The sequence below is a fragment of the Parus major genome, chromosome 9 (assembly GCF_001522545.3).
Source record: "Parus major isolate Abel chromosome 9, Parus_major1.1, whole genome shotgun sequence".
Lineage (NCBI taxonomy): Eukaryota > Metazoa > Chordata > Aves > Passeriformes > Paridae > Parus > Parus major.
In genome coordinates, this window is record NC_031778.1 from 9,654,050 (window position 1) to 9,679,392 (window position 25,343).

General features: G+C 39.9%; 1 protein-coding gene across 5 annotated transcripts in view; it reads right to left on the bottom strand.

The window, feature by feature from the left end:
- Window positions 1-2,841: 2,841 nt before the first annotated feature.
- The window catches only part of SPHKAP (SPHK1 interactor, AKAP domain containing), a 63,731-nt gene continuing 41,229 nt past the window's right edge, over window positions 2,842-25,343 (bottom strand). For 3 of the 5 annotated variants that reach the window (XM_015638107.2, XM_015638109.2, XM_015638110.2), the window contains 9 exons: window positions 23,277-23,336; window positions 20,498-20,632; window positions 17,826-18,081; window positions 13,840-17,572; window positions 10,332-10,511; window positions 8,403-8,489; window positions 7,346-7,398; window positions 7,077-7,261; window positions 2,842-5,038 (listed from right to left, as the gene is read on the bottom strand). In XM_015638107.2, coding sequence (XP_015493593.1) covers window positions 4,895-5,038; window positions 7,077-7,261; window positions 7,346-7,398; window positions 8,403-8,489; window positions 10,332-10,511; window positions 13,840-17,572; window positions 17,826-18,081; window positions 20,498-20,632; window positions 23,277-23,336 — 4,833 coding nt within the window. In that variant the 3' untranslated portion in view covers window positions 2,842-4,894. The remainder of the gene's footprint in view (window positions 5,039-7,076; window positions 7,262-7,345; window positions 7,399-8,402; window positions 8,490-10,331; window positions 10,512-13,839; window positions 17,573-17,825; window positions 18,082-20,497; window positions 20,633-23,276; window positions 23,337-25,343) is intronic. The other 2 variants (XM_015638108.2, XM_015638111.2) reach the window with 2 other exon arrangements.

Below are 25,343 nucleotides of genomic sequence, written 5' to 3' on the forward strand. Positions count from 1 at the left end.
ACAAAGTAGAGCTGTCTGTGACTGAACTGTCACAAAGTAGAAAATATTCTTTGCACTGTGATTAGGAACTAGATTCTCTCCCCACTCCCCTTAATCTTTTAGTCTGGTTTTCTTCCTCTTGCCTCTTCCTTTATGTTTTTTTTCTTCTACTATGCTAGTGAATCAGATGGCTGTAATAGCTTCTGGCTTCAAGCTCTTGTCCTATTTTTGCAAGAAATCGTGAATTGAGGTTTCATACAGTAAGCATTGGACTGGCAGGAAATCTGGGTTCTATTTCTGATTCTTCCTAGATTCTTGAGTGTATGGAGCTGCTTTTCAGGCTAAGTAATTTAAGTTTCTGGCTCATATGTGAAGTATTTTCACATCTGGTGTGATTTACTGCTGGAAAAGGTACTGGCTTGGCACCATGGAAGAGCTTCAGTAGTACTCTAGATACTCTCTGTGAATGCTTTGATGTTAGGTTCTCTGCACCTTAGTTTACCCATAGATGGATTTAATAAATTATAGAGATATACATTAGGAATGTATCACATAAATGTATCTTTCTGAAACCATTCTTTGGGTCTGGTAGCAGCTTTATCCCTTTCTCTGATTCCACTTCAGTCCCTCAGCCAAAATGGTGAATGTGTATGTTCTAGCTCTATTGCCTGGCACTTTTTTAATCTGCATACTTTATATTATCCAAATGCTACTTTAATCACTGTGTGGTTGGAGTGAGATGCAGCTTTCAACATTACCCTGAAATGCTGACAAACTTGGCTCCCTGTGACCTTATTGAAAAGGATTACCTCAGGAGAGCCCTGAAGCGCTTTAGTAAGGCTTCTTACTGTAGAAATCATATTTGCTGTATTCTTTTCTGTCCTTTAGACTTTGAAATCCTTTCAGGATTAACCTCTGTGAATATGCAATTCTGTTTTTCTGGGAAACAGTTTGTGTCACATAACTGCTCTAGGACAGAACATACACTTCACAAGGAAGGGGATTTCCATGTAGGCACATGATGTGTACTTGGACTTGTGACGTGTGAGATTCAAATGCTTTCTGAATAGGTGATGACAGCAATGCTCACACCCACTCATGTTTTAAAAGTGGCATTTTGTGTGAATTTCTTTTTTTGTCTCCTTCAGTGGGATCATTCACATTTCCTAGGTAGTTAGTGAAAGAATGTGGAAATATATCCTGCTTCTATTTTCCAGTTTGCTGCACTTTACTATCTAATTCTCAGCTGAAGCTGGGGGGAGGATGCAATACCCATCAGCCAGCCCAGTCTTCACTGCAAATTGTTTCAATTAGTTTGATAGTCCAGCTGTCTAATATAAGTGTCTGTCCTGCTAAATGCTGCACAGCTGCAAGATGCCTTCTGAGGTCCTGTTCTTTGTGGTGACTGGGTTCAGAGTGGGTTGGAAAAACTGAAATAGTGGCATTTTAAGTTTTGCTTGTATGTGGAGAAGACTTAGGAATGTCTCTGGCTCAAATCCTTAAATTGGCTAGTATGGATGTGCTTCCCTTCTGAGCTGCAATTTGTTTTATTTAAGTTGGTCATGTGGGTTCTTTATTTCAATGGACTGGTGGGTTTTTTCCCTCTGTCATTTTGAAATGTGGAGCTCAGGATTCACAGTGGCATTGCTATGCTTGTCTGTCATGCAGCTCTGCATGAAACAGGCCAAGAGCAACTGTAAAACTGGCCTCTTCAGAAAAGTTATCTATGAATTTAACAGGTGACTATTTTTTCACAGACTATAAATGGTTATTTTGAGGACCATAAAAATCTTCAGTGGTATGAACAAAACTGAAGTATAGTTTTTCAGCTTCTAGTCACCTCACATTAAAAGAAACCTAAACACACCAACATTAAAAATGAATTTTTAAAATATCTAATTCAAATACAGAATTGCTTTTTGAAGAGTAGGAGAGCTACTAGTAGCTCTTCATTATATGGGTGGTAGATTCAACCCTGGGGTGGTAATTCACCTTCCCCTGAAGCCACCTCCAGGAAGGGGAGCACTGCAGCTGTGGCTCCTGCTCTCATGGGGTGCCTCTGATGGCCAGAGCATCCCCTGAGACATCTCCTGTAAGAACTTCTCCAGCTCCCACCTGTACCTGTGTACAAGTCTTGCATGCTCTCATTTGATAATTCCTCTTTTTGTTTGCTTTGAATTTGGCTCATCTGATTTTAATTTGTCATATCCTGGTTTTTATCAAGAGAGAAAGTGAGCAACCACCCCTGATTTGCTAAAAACCTGCATCATGATCATGTAGAGGGAGATTTTACCTAAGGCTATATGGCCTTCTCATTTAGGAGTATTTAATACCCACTACTAAAAAACAGAAAAAATGAAGAATGGACAAATGCTTTTCTGATTTAGTCAGTGAAGTGATGGTTTCCTTTTCTGTGTAGCAGTAGAAATACCTGTGGTATCTAGGTAATATTGCAGTAAATGCCCCTGTGAATTTACACAAGGAGAAGAAACTCCTGAATTTCTGTCTCCCCACCCTCCTGCTCACTTTTGCAGGTACTGAAAGCAGCCAGAGTGAGCACTAATAGAGGTTTATACATAGGGAGTTATTCTGGGCAATCAGGGTATCATTTCTCTTTATTTTATTGCGATACTAAGAATGTTATGTTTAGCCTTTTATCTCTTGAAGGAATTGTGGAACCCCAGTAGCTTTGGCACTGAGGTAAGATCTGGATGTTTCTCTGGCTTGTTTTGGTTAAAGCCACAGATCAGATTCATCACTGAGAAGCAGAGTTTGAGAACCTCCAGGCATGGCAGGCAGATATTTAATACAGCAAAAAATCTATAGCTCATTTGTGAACTTTTTAGGAAGGCAAAGAGGACACACATTGTAACGTAAATTTATTTCTGAATAAATTGCAACATTAAGAACTACTGTACAGAGAAACTGCATCACACTGTTACAACTCTGTCATGATATTTGTGCTTTGTAAACATTTATTCCATCACAACAAAAAATTGTATACTGACAAGTAACTGTATTTGGTTTAAAAATAAATACACCTTCCCATTTATTCACTCAAACAAAGCACTTTAAGTCTATAATTCTCGGTGCTTTTCACTAGCTCTCAGCCTCAGAAATGCTGAGCATTCAGAGTTGCCACTCAGTGGGAGTTAGAGATACTCTGCAGTTCTCAGGGGCTGGCCCAGTGACCCCAGCTATGTTCAGTGCTTGCAATAAATTGACCTTTATTTTGACTGTAAAGCAGCCTCTCCTCTTCTGTTTATACTGCAGAGTAGATTGAGAATTACTCACATTATTTAATGATCCACATTAGATTTTGATTCACTAACAATTTGTATTTTGTAACAAATGAGTGATGCAATCATGCAAGTTTTGTAATGGTTTTAAAGATAAAACTGAGAATATGGCTCTTTTTCATAAATTATTTAAAACTACTTCAAAATTTTCAAAAATATTTAGTGCAAAAGGATAGTTTTTTTTTCAAGAAATATTACAGAAGCATATACTGTTATATGGAAAATAAAACTTCTCTTAAATATTTTTTTTTTGGGAAAAGCAGGCAGGTATTCTATTCCTCTATTTGGGTAGAGAGATGAAAAGTAAGTATTTTCAAAAAAACAAATTGCAGAAGAGCTGTGATGTCATAAGTTGTTTTTACCTTTAAATTCACACCCAGTCTCTTTGGCAGAGTTGAGAGAATGTATTACTAAGTGCACAATACCAACAGATCATCTCAACAGGACGATAGCAGAGTATATCTTATCAAACAGTTAAAGAAATGTTATAGGAATGTGAACTCTCACATATAGTCCAAACAGTTATCTTCAAAATGAACACGTATGTCTGCTGAAATTTTAACAAACATTTTGCTTTTTTGCAAGTTACAAAAATTAACATTGAGATTTTTAGGACAAGATGGTGCTCTTTTCAGATATGTATTTCTTCACCTCATTAACAATTTATTTGATTACACTAAAATTAAAATAGTACTTTTTTCACTGCTTTTAACTGATATATAGATTGTTACATAGTGCTTTCAACAGAATCACTTTAGGTAACAATTGTACTGTCATGATTCCCTTTGCCAGGCAGGGACACTGAGGCACAGAGGTGAAAATGACTTGCCCAAGGTTGCAGGGCTGGGGCAGGACAGGGCTTGAGAACTGCTGCCTTGGCTTCCTCCTGTGTGCAGGAATCTACCAGGTGTGGCTATACTGAACTGCACTGCTTCCTAGGGAAAAGGAATCAGTTTTTTAAGGACAGTAACTGAGACTGGATTTTATTCCTTTGGGAAGGTTGCAGTAATCAGGAACAGCTATGGAAGAGAAAGAAACACATGGGAAGAAACTAAAATGTGTTTTCAGCAGCTTTTTGTTGTGTTGTCTTAACTGCCAAGGTGTTAAGTGTTCAAAAGCTTTTACCCCTTAGCAGATTAGGGAGATTTCAAAAACACATAAATATTACTTATCTAGGGACAAGGGTGTCTCCAGGCATTCTGAAACACACTCTGCTTCTAACAGTTAAACTGTACAAATATCAGTGTTGTTTTAAAACTGAATGTTAGGGTACTATCCCATTTTACCTGACTTAATCAAATTGATGAAAATGGAATATATTAGATAATTAAGCCTTTACTGTGTAGTTCATTAATTTAGAAGGCTAAAAATCCATCCCCTCATAGTACAGTGCATCCTATAGCACAACATGTCAAGAGTCCCTCATGATACAGAAAGACACAATAAACACAGGTTCACTTTGCTCCTGGGTCAGTTGTGGCACAGACTTGTGCTGTTCTTGTAGAGTTTGTACATCTTTGTACATTTTGTTCACTGATGTTCAGAAATCAGAGCTTACACAAACCACTGCTTATTTAAACTGGAATAAAACAGTAAAGCTGAACCAGTGTAGTTCATTAACCCAATTCAAGCAGCCAATCAAACAGGCTGGGTGTGATCTCTCTGCCCTCCTCGCTGAGCTTGCAGTACTGTACCACGGCTTGGAAGATGTCCCCCACTTTCCAGGACTTCCGCTGAACTAACTGCACAACATCTAGAAACTGAATAAAAATAACCACAGTGAAATACACTTGGGATTTGGTGAACATTTCCTAAGGTTTTGTGAAATGCATGCACACAAACCCCTGTTAGCCCACCCTTTGTAAATGCACAGCTGTATGAAGGAGTGGACACCACTCAGTGCACAGCAACATCAACGTTCTTGCTATTTATGAAAACTTCATTTCTCAAGTTCCATAGCTCCCCAAAGACTGATGGGCTCTCATGACATTTTCTAAATTAACTGCTTCTGTCAATTATTTCTTATTTATTGCGATAAGAATAAAAATAGACAAGGTCAGTTTGATAAAGGATCACTATTTGCCATGTTAGCAATAACTCATTGTCAGAAACATGGAAGTGTGATTATCCATCTTAAAAATTTTCTTTGCATTACCACTAGCTGTATTTCACTTTATATTTAATTTTCTGTATTTCCATATGTACATCCCATAGTATTTTAAATATTAAAATAGTAATGGTGAGAGGGAATTCTGTGTAAAATTTTTTCACATGAAGACATTTATCACAGTTGTGTTTTAAACACAGTATCAGCATTTGTATTTTTTTTTTTTATTTCCAGAGAAATGAGAGGTTAAATATACATTCTTAAGAAGCTGTTAAAAAAAATCCTGAGTTTTGTCCACTTGGTACTTAATAATGGGTTTCACAGGGTCATCCATCTGGTCCCTTTTTCTTCTGAAGCACGTAAATGAAAATCAAAGCTTTTCACTTCTTTGAATTTCACAATAATTAGTTTGCTCTTTCTGTTTCCAGTTTTAAAGCACAAAAGAAAAAACTGTGTCTCTAGTTAGTGTAGCTGTCTGCTATTTACATCCAGCAGCCTAAACTTTTAATATGTATTTTAATGATATTTAATAGGCACGTGATTTCCAAGAACGCTGTTGTAGGCAGGATGTACTTCATTATTCTCTAGTGTATTTTTGCAATTGAATTAACTGTTTGCCAAAGCACATGGGTAAAGCTGACAGCTGTTTCTTTAATTAGATGCAATTTGGACTGTTGCTGTTGAATGCATTTTAAATTATGTTTATGATTCCCAAATGCATGTACTCAAGAAAATCAAACAATATCTCTGCTACTCAAAATGATCTTCCCATAAGAGACCAAAATACTGATTTGTAATACTTTTTTCATTAATTGACTTAAATACTAACATGTTTTTAAGTCTTAAAGCCTATAAGCTCTCTTGCTGATCTTGGAAATGGGGTTCTTTTGGTCCTTCCTGAAATGCTGTGGTTGGTATTTGGTGGGGTCTACAAAGGAGCACCAGCTGATCATTCAGGAATAGAGAGTTTGCACTTGTGGCTGTTTTGGACTTCAGTGTTGCTCCTGGCTCTGGCTTGGACTAACACCTCAGCAGGTTTCTCAGTGGTCTGTGTCTGTCCACGCTCTCTGGAAAGAGATTTCTGTGCTCAAAAAGCTGTATCCCCAGCTGGAGCAATTTATGAACAGCTGGGTACAAGTTCAGACCAACCTGAGGCAGCTGTAATTGGCATTACAGGCAAGGCAGTACAAGCATAAGGACTGAAAATCTTAAGTCCAAACAATGTCTCACATTATAGTGACTAAGTAGCAGAACATTGTACATGTGATGTCTACACACAAAGGTTTTTTATTCTTATTTTTTACACCTTTGTACTTAAACTCCATGTAAACCATGTGCAGCCTTTCAAATGCAGCCACATAAAGGATTCTGTTAATTTTGCCTTGGGCATTAGTATTTAATGTATCATTAATGCGAAAAAGTGAATAGATTTGTCAAAGCATGCTATAGAGACTTTGGAGAAGGTCTCATGGTGACATTTTCTTATGCCATAGACAATCTACTACATGTTTCACATACCTTAAGCTCTGATACACCTGTCCTCTCATTCCTTTCTCTCATAAACAGCAGTGTTGCCATCTTGCTGTAATGAAGATGCTTTTGCATCTGCTTTTTAGCTCAATAACTTCAGCAAATCATAACTGCTACAGGTATGCAGACATTAACAGTATCCCCATATCTGTAAACACTACCTTTTCAATTCTGTTTTCCTGAGATTTCTTAAAATAGATAGTTGGAATTCCAAGTTCAGAAGCAGCTATCCACTGCAGGGTGGCTCTCAGCTCCACGTCAGGGCACTCTGGTTCCAGATCAAAGTTTATCACCAGGAGGTCCTTTTGACAGTTGGCTGTTCCCACTGAAAGCTCAGAAGTACTTTCTGGAAAAGTAATCCCACCAGTTACTGTGCAATTACTTGTGTTATCTTCAAACTGTATGTTTTAATTGATATGGTTCAACTTACCCTCAGTGTTTTCTGTCTGTTCTTTAAGGAAAACCTTTTCTTCTACTAATTCACTTAGAAACAAACAACAACAAAGCTTATTAGTCATACTTAGGAACAGTCTACAATATTGCTTCATGATGAACAAACTTCTCCCTCAATGCAAGACCTAGAAAACTGCAAGAAAAAGGTTACATAGGATGAAACAATAAAATGCTGAATATATTTCATTATTTAATCTGTGAATCAGGAAAAACTGAACTGCAGCATTTTCCTGTAGCAGGATGAAGTACTTGTATTAGTTATGTCATGTATTACGTTTCACCAGGACCTGTGTATCTTTACAGTTCACATAATGACAAGCAAACGACATTATGGTAAGACACAGCAAGTCTCATAACCTGGGTGGAAATGCTGAATTTCCAATGTCTGTAATTTGCTGTGACAATTTTCTGATGTCTGGAAGGAAGTTCCCATGTTCAGTATGTGATGTACAGTCTGTATGTTTGTGCAGTGGATGTGCCCTGGCTGCATAATGACATTCACCAGCTGGCAGCTTGTACCAGGATCTTTAGGCAGGATGTACTCGCACATCTCTTGATAATTGAATTGCATGTTCAGTAGAAACATTCCCAGAAACAATAGGTAAGATGTACTGTGGGCCAAATTATTATTGTTATTACTATTGGAAAGAGTGCTATTGGGTTTTTTTAAAACGGCTTTTAATTGATCCTTACTTGCTTGACCTTCCTTGGTATTACAGTAGAGTTTTGATAATATTTGAAGTTATTGAGAGAAGAAGGTTCAACAACAGAAAACTGATACCACGGAGAACTGTCTTTTAGACAGGGTGGTTGATGGATCTGTGTTCTCAAGAGATCCACCTGACTGGGTTTTTCTGTAATTTTTCACTGTCTGGTGGCCTCACTCTGCACAGACACCTGCATGTGCTTTTCTCTGAAACCATGGGCAGGCACAGCAGCAGGTGCAAAGCAGGGCTTGGCATGGTTTTGGTGGCGTAAATGATTTGCAGTTAAAATTGGACTAAACATCAAGTCTCACTTCAGTGACTACTTACTTAATCATAGGAGAAGATGGCACGTTCTCCTGATAAATTTCCAGGTCCATAATGCCAAGACTGCTAGCTGTACTGCTGTTGCCATTGCTGACAAAGCAAAAGTTTAAGTATTAGTGCCAAGCTGTGCTGAACATGTCTCCATACATCTTCTAAAAATTTATTTCTGTACAAAGCAAAAGTGGGGAGGAGCCCAGTTCCATAAAATCAATTGTGCTCAGCAAGTGGTTCCCTGCATGAAGCACACTAGTCTGCAGAAAGTAATGAGGCTTTATTAAAATAGTTCTAGGTTGAGCATGTATCAAGTGCATCAATGCATCAAGTGATGCTGTAAATTGGAGGAAAAAAAGGTGGACTCTCTTCTTGTGAATGGCTTATGCAATGAACACTTGGCCTCAAAGAAAAACTGAGTCTGCCCAAGTCCTTGAAAAGAAGGATTAGCGGGTACAGAGATGTCCTGCAAGAAACCTGCAAAGATCCAGCTCCCTCTGAACACGGGGAGTTCAAGCACTGGCTGCCCATCATACACTTACCTGTAGGGTGAGTCCACATGGGTAACCATGCAGCAGTTTCAGGGTATCACATCATACCCCAAATACCGTTTGGGATCTGATGGAACCCACAGATACAGAGATGGCCCCTCATGTTTCTGACTACTCTGAAAGACTGAGATTTTAATCAAAGCCAATGCTCATTGGGACCACAAATACACAGAAGCATTCTCCTTGGCTTCTTCACAAGGATGAAGTAGCACACTTGAGGATATTTGGAAAAAATATTACCAGTTCACTTTATAACATCATTATAAATGTGACAGTGAATGTTTATGCAGATACTGTAATAGTCTCATGGACAGGTTGTGAATTTGCTGGCTCCAAGTCAATTGCCATGAACAAATTCTGTGTGGCAAGTCATGGTGAACCACTTAATTTTTACTGAAAAACAAACTAATAGTATTTCCCCTACATTAGAAGGATTGATTAGACAGTTCCTTTCCCTGTCAGGGTGTTCTGAGACATTGTCAGCACGCCATGCATTCAGACTTGCTGTAGTAATTTCTGTTCCAGTACAGAGCTGAAAGGTGCAATACTTCAGCTCCCTCAGACCAAGGACTTTGTTAAAGGTTGATACTGTAATAGCAGGATGAATGTTCAGCTGCACTGACAGCCATGTTTTGTTCAGTAATTTCAGCCAGCTTTCTGACAGAGGTTCTTTTTTTTCCCTGCTTCATTACCATAATGTCTTCCCTCCTTGTCATCTTAATACTCAAGAGAAAGATGTAATTACTTGATAATATTTTAAAATATAGTCTAAGAGCATGTGAAGGAAAAACCTTACTCAGTTTGATGCTGTGAAAGGGCTGAAGTCAAACTATTAACACTCTATATGAACTCCAAGAACTAAATAATGTTTTCAAACATTTGTCCTGACTTGAAGTGGAACAAAATGAGCACACAGTAGTAGGAGCTCTTGAATTTATGTCTACATAGGGAAAAAATGGTCATCCTCTGTTAATTTGCACCCCTTTGCCAGTCTAAGCAGATCAGGGCTCAATATTTGTTGTCAGTGCATGGATTTTTGATGGGAATGGCAGTCTTGTCAATCTTGACTAAGGAGGTGCCAAAATAAACATTATGCAAACAACAGCAAATAAAACAAAAGACTGTAGCAATTAACTTGTCCAGTGGCATTTTTGCTGAGACACTTCAGTGGTGCCAGGAGGTTTTTTCTTTGTCTGAATCGAGCTACTCACCAATACTAAAAAGACCTGGCTGAGAAGCAGAAGCAGAATGGTAATTTTTTTCCCTTATTAAAAAAAAAATCAAGAGATAAAGTCTGCCATTAGACTCAAGCTGTTGCCTCTCACTGCTGATGCAGGGTAGGCTTGGTGGGCAGACCACACCCTACAGTGAGCAGAGACAAGGTGGATACCTCAGGGAGCGCTCGCTGAGCTGCAGGTAGCTGCTTGTGTCATCAGGATTGTCCTCATCGTTGGCAAGCTGGGACCAGCTGCCAGTGCTTTCTTCACTGCTGCTGAGATGGGCTGGAAATTCTTCAGCTGTTTTTGTCTCTCCTATGATTTCGGCATCTGATCTGCTCTGAGGACTGCTGCTGGCAGGATGATAGGGAAGGCACATTGATATTGTAATACAGGCAAACAAACTGGTGCCACTAGTCTTCAGGCAATGCTGCTCATTAAAGTCAACCAAGCTGCAGAATTACAGACATGCAAAAGACTGGACAAGCTTATAATTTATACATAGAGTCCAGTAGAACATATGGCCTGAGCTACTCTTAAAAAAGGACTTGCTTATGACTGCTATAAATAAACACAAAACCTAGATTTAAGTATACACAGAAAAGTTTCAGCTTTAACAAAAACATTTAGCATATATAAAAAACCAAATCACTGTAAAGGTTTATTGCTTAACACACTTCAGTCAATCAGTGGTTGAAATATGTGGTATATGTTACTGCAGAATGACAGCACCTCTTGGAAATATATATTGCTGCTAAATCTCTGTCCTGCTAATGGGTGAGTAATGGGTTTCTTGACAGGGTTTTCTACTTTGTTAAAATTGTAGATCCCAAAGAAGTGGAAGTAGGAAAACATTGTGGGTTGTGAATCACTAATGACTCTGAGTCTGCCATGTCCCTAGGATCTTCATTGCCTGGGCTGGGGAAGGACAAAATACTGCAACAGGCAGAAACTAGACTGAAGATGGAGCCCAGACTGAGTTTATAAAGTACAGGGTTAAGGGGAAAATGCTTTCTAATTCTGCACATTTGACATGTCACACATGAGTGTATGCCACATATGTGTACATGTACTCCCAACAAACACACACTGAAACAAAAAAAAAAAGGTATTTTTGCTAAGTTTTTAGAGCTAAACTGGGCTTTTGATACAAAGAGAAATTATAATCAATGCCTACAATAATTATATCACTGTAGTGCCAGAATAACAAGTAAAGGAAAACTGCAGTTTTATTATATACACTGGATAGTCTGCATTTGCAATTTAGGATTAAAGCAATGTTATGTTCTGTGCTGACAGTCCTCTGCAGAATCTCTCTAGAGAAATTCTTGCCTTCAGACCTTTATCTGTAGTTATGGTTAAGGCATCTGTCTTCAGTTAAAGCAGGAGATCACTCCAGAAATTCTACTGCTCCTGAGTAATTACCTTGATTAGGCATACTGATACTGAGACAATATCATTGTGGGTATCTCTTTTTGCCAAGCTCTCACTCTCAGAAGTTGCTGCATTAACGCTGGATGACAGAGAGATGCAGCCTGTGCAGGGAGAATGGGACTTGCTTGCCTGGGGCTCTGCTCCCCCTGGCAGTCAGCTCTGCCAAACCCCTGTGCCCATCACCCCTGAGCCCCTGGGCCCAGGACTCTGCCCCTGCACTCTCTGACTCTTGGGCACTGAGCAGCCAGGCCACAGGGCAGGGCTGTTATTCAGGTTCTTAGTACAGGACAGGTAGCTCCTGACACCTGGTCCAAAACACAAGAGATTTGTGTGGGCAATGTCTCTTGGCATTTTTGGTTTTGTTTGATTCATTATGCAATTACATCTCACACCAGCGATGCTTTGAACTGACAGTTCCCCACTTGTGAACAGCCACTTGGAACAGTTTCTGTGTAACTGTGACAGGACTGGCTCTGTTGCACTGCCTACGTACAAAAAACCAGCTTTTTTTCATTGCTGAAGGCTTGCATGGCTTTTTTTTCCCTAATTGACTCTATGTCTGCTTGATATTTTGCCTGGAGTCCTATATGCCTGTATCTGAACTAGCAAGTAATTTCATGCAGTAGGAGTGGATCAAAGCAATTTCTACTGATATTTTTATAGCTACATTACATATATTTTTAGGTTTTCACTTCAGCCTAGATTTAGTCCAGACAGCCACGCCACAAATGGTTCAGATCTGTGTGAAGAAGCACTGGAGGCTCTGCCTTCCCAGCAGGGATACGAGCACATCTGGAGAGCACTTGGGCAGCTTCCATTTGAGATTGCTTTGGAAGGACTCTGCATTTCACACTTCAGATGAGGCCAGTGGATAGAAATGGAGACAAGGTGAACCAGAACTGCATGGCATTGCTGAGCCAAGATGCTCAGGCAGGTGTAGCCCCTGCTTACTAATTCTGCCCTACCAATCCTATTGCTTTATCCATGTCATAGCCATGTTGGGAACTTTGCTTCAAAGGCAGAGGAAAAGTTATGAAAGGGCTTGTAAACTGCAAAAATAACTTCATTTTCAAGCAGCCAAGATTCCAAATAGGTGAATTTCTAAATTTATCTCACTAAAAGCAGGTTGCATTTTAAGGAAGAGGAAAATTAGTGTGGCAGAATCAGTATGAAAGACTAGTGACACCATGGTAATTATCCACCTAATTGCTGCCATACACAGGAAAGTCTTACAATCTATCTACCTGCTTACTTCAAGAGAGAAAGCACTTGTGCTTTCTCACTTCAAGCAGAGCTCTGTCAAATGCCAAAACACAGCACTGCCTAGAATAAAATGAGCTCCAAAATGGTTTCTAACACCAGCACCTGCACTCTTTGTGCCACTCTGAAATAATGGGGTGCTGCAGTGCTCCCAGAGACTGGCAGTTTAGACACCACTCAAGTAATAGATACAATGAAGTACAGTGGTAAAGAGGCAATGCCTTGAGAGAGCATTCCCTTCACCTCAGAGCACCCACAGCAACCCTCTGCATTTGCACTGCACTCTCATGTTGGCTCACACTTTACCTTAACAAAAGCAAGCTGCACATTTCCTTACAAAAGGAGTACAGCTGTACTGAGAGGGTGGTAAACTGTGATGTAAACGCCATGAAATGACATCAAAATAAAATGCTCTTCTTTTCCCTATCTAAATACTACCAGAGAAGACTTGAACTAAGAGGTGAGGGCTACTTTTATTCCTGTATTTCCTTCACTAAAGAATTTTTATTACTTGTAGCTCCTGACTGTAAACACAAAGTTAAACTTCAAGCTCTTAGATGTCTGGTCTTGTTTCCAGGTACACAAAGCATTACCTGCCACAAGCATAGCAGAGAACTACAGGTCAAATTCTGCTATCTTCTGTTATAAAATATCACAGATTTTTATCTGTTTTTTAGTTCAGATATCAGCCTGCACTAAATAAAAGTTTAAGCTTTTGTCCATCTTTCCTGTCTTATGTGAGACTTAAATCTGTAGAGAGAGAACTTGCCTGTGCAGTATTAGATTTAAATCTTAAAACCATAATGTCATATTCAATACAAGTTTTCTCCAGAAAGTACTACTGTGACACGACTGGTGGTGTTATGCCAAAAGAAACCTGTAGTCAAAACTTAGCCTGCTTATCTTATTCCTTTATCAAAATAATTTTTACTGGGAAAATGAACCAAAAACCAAAGCAATGTGCTGATTTGCTGTTTTGTCACTTACCTATTTACTGGGGAACTGGGAACCATGTGTTTCCCATCCAAAGCTTCTGGAGGCTTTTCTTTCCTTTGATGCCCCTTTCCAGATGAGCCACATGAAGTTAAGGACTCAGAGTCTTTGTCTGGCTCATCTCGTTGATCAGTTTCTATCTGAATTAAAGGCACTTCCCTGAGCTGTCCTGCAGGGAGGCTTCCAGGGCTCTTCACATGCTCTTTTTTCTCATCCAAGTTTACTTCCTCCACTGTGGGTTTTGGCAGTATCTGGGTTGTGCTTTGGGGATGTTTGCTTTCCAGCACATGTTCTCGGCTTGTATAATCAAAGGAATCCTGCTGGACAACAATTAAACTTTTGCCACTTTCAACAATATTTGCAGCCAGTCTTTTTGCATATTGTTCCACATGTGGTGGAGAATCACTGTAAAACTGCTCTGCCTCTGTAGCCTCTGCCTCGTCTGCTATGATTTTGTTCTTGCGCATCAGTGACTCGATAGAACTGGCCCACGTCTCGTGGATCAGCATGTCTGTGATCTGGTCAGTCTTGCCTCTCTGGTACAGGCACGAGTCAGACTTGCAGAGCCCTGCAGAAGCCACGGTACTGACAGGCTGTACACTTAAGGAATCCTGGCGATGGTGGGCGAAGCCATCTAAGGAATTTGCTTTAATTGGGATGTTCACTGTAAGCCTAGAGCCTGAGGACCTGCTGTCGGGCATGGACGACTGCCTAAAGCAGAAAGGTGACCGTAGAGAGGGTGCCAGCAAACTGCCACACCAGTCCTTTGAATTCCGAGAGGCTGATGCATTGTCTTTATTTTCCTTTTCGATTTCTCTTAGCATATACCTATAAAACTCTTCTGTTATACTTTCTGTGCTGGACTGCTTGGATGGGCAACTTGGTCTTACATTAAGGTGGCCATTTTTCTTGGCTACCTGTTGTAAAGCAGAAGTTAAGATATTGTTTGCATTTTTTCCTGCATAATAATCCAGTAATAAATCAAAACCTCTTCCTTCATTTTCCATCTGGTTCACCATAAATCTTGAAAATTCATCAGTAATACTTTCACAACTAGACTGCTTTGAGACAGAACTCGTCTGGCTCAGCGAGTGACCAAAGCTGTTCATGAGGCCTAGGGTATTGAAAGAGGTTTTGGAATCTGAGTCCTCCTCTGGTATGCTCTCACAGCTTGAGGCTTTAGCTCGGCTCCACCTTTCACAGTGCAGTCTGTTCCTGGGGTGGTTTGGACCTTGCCAGATGCTATCAACCATGGAGAGTTCGGTGAGGTTCATGATCTTGGCAGCCACTTCATTTGCAAAGAGATTGACTGAATCTGGTGTGTCCTCAAGGTTTATAGATTCATCTACTACCCGATTCATCAACTTTTCCTTTAGCTCAGGATGCTCATCTGTTTTTCTTTTGATCTCACTAAGCCGAGGTGCCCTGTGCTTCCGAACCACAGAACCATTGTTATGGGTTTCCTTCTTCCTTTTCATGGTTCTGCATGATAAACTCTGGGTCATCAGATATTCATTGCCTCTCTTCCATGCACAGAACCAGGGTTGCTTGCCATTTGAATTCTCTAGACAAATGGCAGCTATTTCTGTTGCCATAGAGACAACTGTTTCTGCCAATTCTTCTGCAAAGTCTGTTATACAATATTTGTCCCTTGAATTTTTCACCTGTAGCGCAGGCTGAGAAGGAAGCAAGACATGGTTTCCTAACAAAGACAAACTAAGCTGAACATCATTATTTAGCACAGGATCACACTTAATCTTGGCTTGGTTTTCTGTATTTATGGTGGCACTAGAAGACAGCTGTTCTTGAACACCGTGCCTGCATTCACTGTTTGCAAAGGTATTTTCTCTGTCTGAAAATGATCTGTAGTCTTTCTTCTGATGATTGTTATTCTGATTTGGGGCTTTGTAACAGTCTCGAGCAGCTCTTTTCAGGTATCTCTTCTTGGGAGATGTTTTTGCACCAAATGTGTTATGCCCTGTATCTCCACTCGGTTCTGAATTCAGTGTGGAACCTTCATTGCTATTTACATCTTTGATATTACTCTTGCAAGTGCCTGTGACCTTTTCAAGATCTTTGCTAGTACTGGTGCTGTAGGATGTACCAAATGGCTTAGAAGCGGAGTGATCAAGGGGGCTCTGTGAAGTTTCACAAGCTGTTCCCAGTGTTGGCCATCCTTCTGCTCTTGTTACTTTCTCTGCTTTTGTGCCCTCAGAAAAGAGAGGAGAACACTCTTCGACTTGCCTTATATCGTTCATTTTCTTGCAAGTGAAATATATTATATTAAAAAGCAACTCATTTGCAGTCTCTGTGAAAATGTCTTGTGTACTTGAGCCATCCTCTGAATGGACTCGTAGCTGTCTCTTCTTCCTAACCTCTTCCATAGAATGTCGTAAAATAATATTGGATAAGTTTTGTGCAAGTTCATCCCTGATTACTCCATCAGCACGTGGAATATGTGGTCTTGCTGCTGTTTCAATAATTTTCCCATTTATGGATTCCATAAAATGCCCCAGATTTTTGTACGTGTTGGGTTTTGTAAGAATTACGGATGCCTCTTTGAGAAGTGCCTCTGCAATGCTCTCATTCAGCTTCTCCATGCTGCTTCCTACAGCTAAGCTGCAATGCAGAGTAATGGCTGCAGAAGCCTGGGCAGCAGACAGAAGTCCACTGGAAGTTGCAGGGTACTTCTCCTCCTTTGCTTCCCCCAGGCCACAGATGGCTACAGCACTTGCTACTTGAGTCATGCCACAGAGCGCAGATGGGAATGAGTATTCTGTGCCAGCACAGTTGTCAAGGAGCTGTGAGGATGCTGCGTGCACCTCTTCATTAGCAACCACTCCACTTCTCCAGTCTGTGACTTCCTGGTCCCGGCGGAATTTTTCTGCAGCCTGGGGACTGGAAATGGTTCCAATGACAGTGGCTGCACAAGCCAGAGCCACTTCCAGTGCACTTTGGTCATGTCCGTTTGAATGTTCTTCCTCAAAGTAATCTGGAACTTCAGCAGAGCTTTCTGCCTCAGCCCAGTGGTTCAGGCTGGGGAAGGCAGACCCTGGCCAGTCAGGGACATTCTCAGAACTGTCTGGACTTTGCACTATGACGATCTTTGGAAGTTCATTCCATGACCTGGAAGCAGATACATCTTCTGACTTACAGGAGCTTCCTACAGAGATGCTGACTGCAGCCTCTTCACTGAAACTTGGTCGAGACTGTGACAGTCTAATGAATGCATCCTGCAGAACAGATTCTGCTAAATTTGTGGCATACTGACCTGTGGTTGCCTGCTCGTTCTGGGAGGGAGGATCAGTTTTCCTGATACCTGTGCTATCTTCCCCATCTGTCTTGCTGCTGTGTTTCGTTGTGGGGTGACCCTGAGGCTCCAGCTCCTCTTTAGCCATTTTGGTTACAGATACATCTTCTAACATGAGTGCTGAGTTTTCAACCCCACTAGTCAAATCAGTAGTACTAAATGATGAAGTACCTTTTTCAGTTAATTCCTTCTGCCACGGTATTTCCTGGTTTGACTTATCTTCAGGTCGTGAGATGCCATCTTCAGCCACAACACTCACAGTTTCAGAGACCTGAGTAGCTGCATTATCTTTATTAATGCAGTTCCCTTCAAGAATGAATGGCAACCTGGCTTTTCTATAGTGAATGTTTTCAAATCCCTTTCCTTTATTTTTTTTGACATCTGAAGATGCTTCTGAAACATTTAACTTTTCATGACCTGTTGAAAAAAATAAAAAAATTAGCTGTTGCAGAGTAACTTATGACTTTTAAAAGAAAAGAGCTGCACAACTTTGTACTCCATTACTGCTCTGTAAAAGTACTGCACAGACATGTACCTTGTCTTTGAACAAAAATTTAAAAATATGAGTGGCTGTCCATTTTTTAAATTACACATGCATGAATTAACAGCAAGTGCAAATTCTGTCAGCATTGCTATAACAGCAGAATTATGTTTGCCCCCCTGCTTTTACCAGCTTTATATTCATCAGCCTCGTTGTCATCCTCGAGGTGCTCGGAGGCTGTGAGGAAATCTTCTTCTATTGAGGACACGGAGCAGTTCGTGTCATCCTCAGGCTTTAGGACACGAGTTTCTATCTGCAGCTGCCTCTCCTGAACGAGCTCAAGTCCAATCAGAAACTTGTTTATTTCAAAAATGATGCAGCTTGTGCTGTTCCTCCTGTCCCCCCTCGCACACTGAACCAAGCAGACATCTGCCAGCCAAGGACACTAGAGGGGAAAATAATCTCAGTTATTCAATTAAAATATAAAACTTATTTTAAGCTTCCTTCTATAAATATCTCGGGAATGTTCTGTTGCAGAGATGAAATACGATTTGTCATTTCAATGTTAGTAACAGTGTGTGGTTACACATATGCCAAAATAAGATTTCTTGGACTGACAGCTTTTGGTATACAAGTGTTTTAGTAGAGAACCCAGCTGTATCACAGGGGATACTTGGCAATTTTGTTGAAATTCACAAGTTGCTTGTTTTCAATCAACTTGTTGTTTTAATGAAAGAGACTTATTTGATGTTAGTCATCTGACATGCTGTTATTAATGGCCTCACGCTACCCGGTATTACCTCTCTAGAGGGAACTGTTTGTGGGCATAATCATTCCTGTTGCAATGCTTGTTTGAAGACAGCCCTGTAAATACTGGCTGATAAAATTGTGAAGAGCAGGTCACCTCTAGATGTTCCAACAGACCATTTTTTAAATAATGTTTTCTTTTGTTTCTTTGCTGCTCTTCCTCTCATTCCCACTTTGTCCAAAGCCCCATTATTTCAGGCCAATACAACCTCCCACTGGAAATGGGGCTCCAGTGCATAATGTGCTCAGCCTTTATATAAAACTGCCTTCTCTAGAGAAGCTGTACAATTAAGTTGAAAGTTGGATAGAAACTGAGAGGAAGGAACTCTTGTTATCCTCATTTTATTGATATTAAAACATTTGGAGATTTATCCAACAGAGCTGAGTCAGTGTCTCTGCATGGGACCACGCTTGCTGTATGGCTGTACCCTGAGCCAAAGCCAAGCTTTTGCAGCTGATGATACTGTGCTTTGAACTCAGGCTCCCAGGAAAGAGCCAGCTTAAGTGGGACCAGCTTTGGATTGGATTGTGGCAGAAGTTTTAGGCTGTGCAAAAGATGCCCTGGACCCCCTGGGCATTTGCACAGTATCTTACATAAGGTGACCCCATCCTGGACCTTTTGTCTTTGACTGAACACAAACCAAATATCTACTAAGAGAGTGGGATGAGTGTTATGCTGGATTAACATGTTTATTAGCTTGCTCTTCCTTTCTACCTAAAAAATGTGTCTGAACAGAAAACCAGATAAATTAGTCAGTTAAAACAGAAAAGATAAATTAGATAGCTGCTATCGAATTGAATTAGGCTCGAGCATGCACCATATTGTGAAAAACGTTATGAAAAACAGATGCAGTGTTAGATCAGACATTCTCCTGCTTTTTCCCCAATCCACAGTTTGGGGGGTTGTACTTGTGAAAATGACTTGACAAAAGCGGCATAAAAATCCTTGTACAAAAACTCTGCCAGTCACCTTACAAATGAATTTCTCTGAAAGACAAACAATAGGATGACTGCAGCATGTCTGGCCAATAAATCTCATCCAGTCTCAATGTAAAGCTTTACTTGACAGGAATTTATTTAGTTCCTGTTTGTCTTTTGCCTCCACTCTCTATGAGAGGACTGTCAGACTCAGTCTGTAGGCTTGTGGAGATAGAGGTGACTTGGGTATTTCCCAATATGACCCTTGTTTGGGTCTCAGAATACTCCTGTGTGTATTGCAACCTCTTGGCATGTGGGGTTTGAAGCTCCATCTCTCCCACCACAGGCTTGTGCTTGTATTTGTTAAACATTTCTAAATTCAGCCATTAGTCATGAGCGGCAGGAAACTCAATAGCCAGGTAATTGCTCTCTTTAATGATCAGCTTATTGGTACACCATAAAATTCAGTGATCTTTGCAATACAGCTGTTACAGGGTCTGCTTCAGGAAGGCTCTTGTACACAAGGTAATTTCAGTGAAAGAAAATTTCTTGCTTTTCTTATCTGCAGCAGGCAAACCTGGAAATACCTGTTCACATCTTAAATTTATTGAGACAGTTTTGTATTCCAGGGTAACTCTGCAGTTTTAGTGAAGTTGGGAGGTGAAGATGGATTGGGAATGAAAGTGTGAAGTGGCAAGACCACTGGAAAGGGAGTCTGTAGGAGCTGTGCTCTGGCCCAGCTCTATGCACAGAAGTGTTGCTTCTTTCCCCCTCTGCCGCCCTTCTGCTGCTCTTGAAATCTGGGCTTACAAATCAGTCTCTTTGCCACCAGTGCCTGCCTCCTCCGAAGGACCAAGCGCTAATGTGGCTCAAAGCATTACCAACTACAACCCAGACATGTGCAGGATCCAGAGGGAATAGCAGGATCCCTTAGCTATCTCTGGGTACGTGCTGTGTGTCCCCACACCGTGCACCACACACTTAAATCTCTGTGACAAAGGCTGCTGTTTGTATGTTTGCCAACTTCCACTCATCTCAAATTGATCTCAGGTCTTTCCTTTCAGGTTCCTTTTCCCCATTTTCCAAATTCCACCCTTCACAGACATGATGTGATTTAAAGATGAGTTGACTCCTACCTGGGGAACCTCATAATCGGCCTGAAGGTTTCCTGATGTCAGTCCACTCAGCAGGACTATTTCATTTTCCTTCGGTGGCTGTACGTTCATCGAACTGATGAGTTTGGGGAGATTGGGTGAGACACTGATCAACTTCTGTAGTATGAAACAGAGATTTTGCTCTCAGGTAATGAAGTCTGAGTTGCACAGTTTTAAATACTAAAATTAAATAGCACTTATAGGCATCCTTTTAGAAAGCTCACTTGAAAGTATTACTTAAAGTAGATTAAGAATAGAATTAGCAGTATTAAAATGCACATTCCTTCTTTTGAGACACCAGACATGACAAGGATGACTGTATAAACTTGTGCTCAAGTTTCCAGCAGGACAATCTGCCGTCCCTCACACTGTCGTTCTCTGGACAGCTTGATTGGATTGGTGCATCTAAATACTTCCTATTACATGAGTTACTTAGACTTGTGGAAATGGTGTCTCTCTCATGGTCTGAAACACAAAAATTTCAGTAGGTATGGTAATGAGAACAGGGAAAATCTTCCTATTTGTGCTCCTTTCTGTACAAAGGCCAAGCCAAAAAGACAATATCTACTCTGAGTGTACAGTTCTCTCTGCCAAGGATCTTAGTGTCCTTGTTCTGTGAACAGAGAACCAAGGCTGCCCCCTTAGAGCAGGAGTAAATATCACCTCTGTTTTCTGCACCACCATGGCCCATGTGGTAATGCAGAGCATGTGGCAAAGCCCTTCAGAGAGTGCAGATTTGGGCACCCAGCCATCTGCTTTACTTACTAACCAAGGCAACAATACTTCACTTCTTTTCCTTTTCATCTTCAAAATATTAAGCTTGCACTGTTATTTTTCCTTGGATTGAATTAGATATAATAAAACTTTCTGGCTTAGAAAAGCTAAATCAATATTGGGAAACCATTCACTTTTCAGGGGTCTGATCTTCAGATGAGACTAAGTATTTTTATGTGACATAACTGAATTCAGTGTTTCAATTCAGTTTGATGCTTCACTGTAGCATAAAGAAGTTCTCATCCTTTTTTTTTTTTTCAAATTATAACCTTTCTGCTATTGCAAACACTTCCTGAAGTATCTCTATTTTTCTACTGCCTAAATTGCCACATTTTATCAGATTTCTTAGGTAGGAAGTTATGGCATTTTATGTATCTTTTATTTCACTTCTTTACCTTTTCTTCAGCAAAACAAAAGAAGTCTGGAAGCATAATTATTTTACACAAAACCCCCCAATTTAACCCATTCCAAGGTTCAATCAGTAATTCAAAATCCTAACAGTACCTATTAGTAAATCAAGTACCTTTTAGTAAATAGTTATATATTTCATATGAACAACAGCTGTGCTAACATCTTCAAAATTATTCTAAGAAATGCTTTCACCACATCAGTGTACTGTATAAAATTCCACCCCACTCAATGCTAATTTACAAAACCTGCTTATTATACTCAAAAATGGGGATGAGGGAGTTTCCTCTTGGAAAAGAAAGCACAGCACCTGTGCTAGCAGGGAATTTTTATTACCTACACTGAAAACTGAGAACAGATGTCTAGCTCTAAGACTGAGGGAGAAACTTTGGGTGTTTCCTCTTATAGCTTTTGTTCTTCAACAAACACTGAAAAAAACAATAAAAGCACCACATTTTAGAAAACAACCAGAGCTTCTGTGGTTTCAGTAAAGTAAAGCCTCTCAAGCTGTTCTGCACAGTTAACCTGCTGATTCAATAGAAAAATCATTTTGCTGCAAGATACCATATTTATTTTTGACAACTGAATTTTCACAGATCCAGGATGCAGAAAACAGCATAGAAAAATTGTTCCTGCTAACAAATGACTTGAAGGAGGCATCAAGGTGCCAGCACTGGTTGTTCTGTGAGCTGAAAGTGTTGCCAGCAAATGAACTGTAATGGTTTAACCAAGGAACTGCCTGGGTACTGTCAGGAGATCCTACCTGTGTTCACTCACTACCTATTGCATCTGAGCTGGTGTGTCAAACATGGGCATTGAGCCAGGATGAGGGGAAGGAACTGATAAAGGAAGATGTAAATACAAAACTGACACCAGGCCCTTTCTTTAAAATGTGACTTCTGCAGATTTAAGGTTGGTTTTTTTTTTTCTGCAATGGTATGTGTTTTAAATATCATATCACAGTTTGTTTCAGTGCTTGTGAAATAACCAAGGTTTTTTATTGCTTTTTAAATTTTTCCTTTTTTCCTGCCCTTTTAACTTTCAGTTAAACAGATCAAACATAACTTTTGGTCTGTTTTATCTAGTCCATCTCCTTAAGACCACATAATCTACCTATGTGGAGCTTGACTGAATGAGATGGCTCAAGACCTAGATGAGTGGAAGACTTTCAGAGGCTTTATGGCAGTAGGACGGAGAAAGAAATCAGAAACTGGTGGCAGAGCAGGACACCAGAAACTCTTTTTAAGTAGTATTGTGCCAAATTGAAAAAAAAAAAAAAAGGATGTCTGACATGTTCATGTTCACTTCTCTGATAAAAGCAAGAAGTCTATTCATATAACTGCTGTGAAATGAGAGTGCAACAATCCATTACAAATTTCTGGGATGGGAATAAGAAATGCTATCTAACATAGTCCAGTGTTGAGACAATTTCAGATTTCTTAAGCATTTCTCTCTGTAATGCTTAAAAATCTGGGGTTGGCTTTGATTTTTTCATAGAATTTTAATCTGTATTTTTACTGGAGAATCCTGATGAGCCTGAGTAGATCCATTGGCATGTTTTTAAGACCTAAGCAGTTACCTGTTTCACTTGCTCATCACTGCAATCATCTCTGTTGGCATCTAAATTCACAAAACAAACCTGTAACAAGAGAGAAAAAGCACTTTACAAAGTTGTATTAGAGTGGCAGCAAGCCTTTTAAAGTCACTATATTTTATTTTTTTAGCCTTGTAGCTGAATCTGTGAAGCCTTTTCCTAGTACAGGAAAGGTAGAAAGGTTAGTAAAGAGAACAACAGAGTAGATGTTAAGAAAGGAGGAAAAAATGGAGTAAGAGTCATGACTTTATCTGTCCTGACAAATCAGCTTGTCTGATGAATGAGCAAATGTTGCAAATAAATTGTAATACAGAAGATATTAGTAAAAGTAGAGAAAATGTTAAAAATAAATTTGATTATATATCTGGTAAATTCTTCATGTCTTCCTTTACCAATGACTTCTCCTTTCAGGCACTTGTTGCTAAACGTTTTGTAAGTGCAATTGTTGCTTTTAGAGTTTTTCTGTGCACCACATAAATATTGGAGTATTTTTCCTAACTTTCCAGAATGTCTATGAGAAGTTTAAAACTTTATGAAAGTAAATTTTTATACTTGGTTCGTGAGCCAATATTCAAGAGGAAGTTTTCAGCACTGCTAACTGAGCACCACAGAACATCTTAACTGCCTGGTGAGCACCTGATTCACCAGAAAATTCTGCTTTTGATGACAAGGGTTTTTGCCACTTCTGTGATTATTATGAGTTTCAGTGACTATTTAATGGTAGTGAGATTGACTTGAACAGAAACTTCAGACCTAAAGACCATTTAATTTCTGAACACTTTTATTTTATTCTATGCTTACTGGAAGGCCACTTTCTAATAAGAAAATCTCTCCTGCAACTTTGAGTTAGAAGCAGAGACTCCAAGGCCAGGCTGACTGTGAAGTTTATGGGAGTTTGGTGTTGTCCTCATTTAACCCAAAACCTAACACAAATTCAAGGCACAGCTGAAGCCAACACCTGATTCCAAATAAACTGCAGATCCAAAATTTAACATAAAAGAGCTGAGTGATGGGCTCTTTTTTGCCTCTTTTTCAGTGAAGAGGAAATACTTTCCCTAATTCCATGTAAATATCCCATAGAAAATGAAAATGCTCTAAATTATCCCCTTCACCAACACTGTTGTGTTAGGCACCCAAGCTCCTGTTGTGTGCCTGCTTTTACACCAAGACAACCCTGATTTCAGTTTATATATGCACATGCCATATGTACAGATTATGACCATCTGCAGTAACAGCCAGAACAGCAGATGGAAAGATCCAGCCAGTGCTCCCATTATAAACCAAAAAAACACCCAGTGAAGAAGAAAGATTTTTACCCTTTTAAATAATGTCATCTTTACATAAACTTACAAACAGATTTTCCAGCCCTTTTACAATTTTAGCAAAAATATTTCTGTGGCTGATAACAATCAGGATATGCCACTGTCATCTGCTGAAATTTTAAGAAATAGTTATAAAAATGTCAAAGGTACAATATAATAAAAATACCCTCTAGTGACATAGTATGGTGGTTATGTAATGTCCTAAACATTTTACAGTTGATTAGACAAACACTTCTCTTACTTTTTACTGGGTTTTCATGTGTAGGCATTTTACATATAAGACAGTATATTTACATACCAACAATGGGTAGTTACCAAAAGGCAGTAGAAAATTACACTCTTGATTTGCACATGGACTTGCCCACAACAATATGAGATATGAGTCTGCAGGTGCATGGGGTGTGTTTGCTCAGGGGACCCTTAACTTGGCACCAGGGTAGGAAGTGTGGGAAGGTGTGGAGCAAGTTTCAAGCCCTCTCCAGCGTGGTCACCCCATGTTGCAGGTAAGGCTTTCACTGAGTAGTGTTGTGAAAAAGCTGCACAGGAGCAGTTGTGTCTTCAGGAATTCTCTGATTAAACCTTGGTTTTCTCTTTGCTGTCTCCATGGGATGATGGCTCATGGCTTTGCTGTGATGAACACTGGCACTGCTACCAGTGACACTGACTGCCATCCTAAAGCCAGGCCCTCTCCAAGCAGCCAAAACAATCATTATCATCTATTATGAAAAAT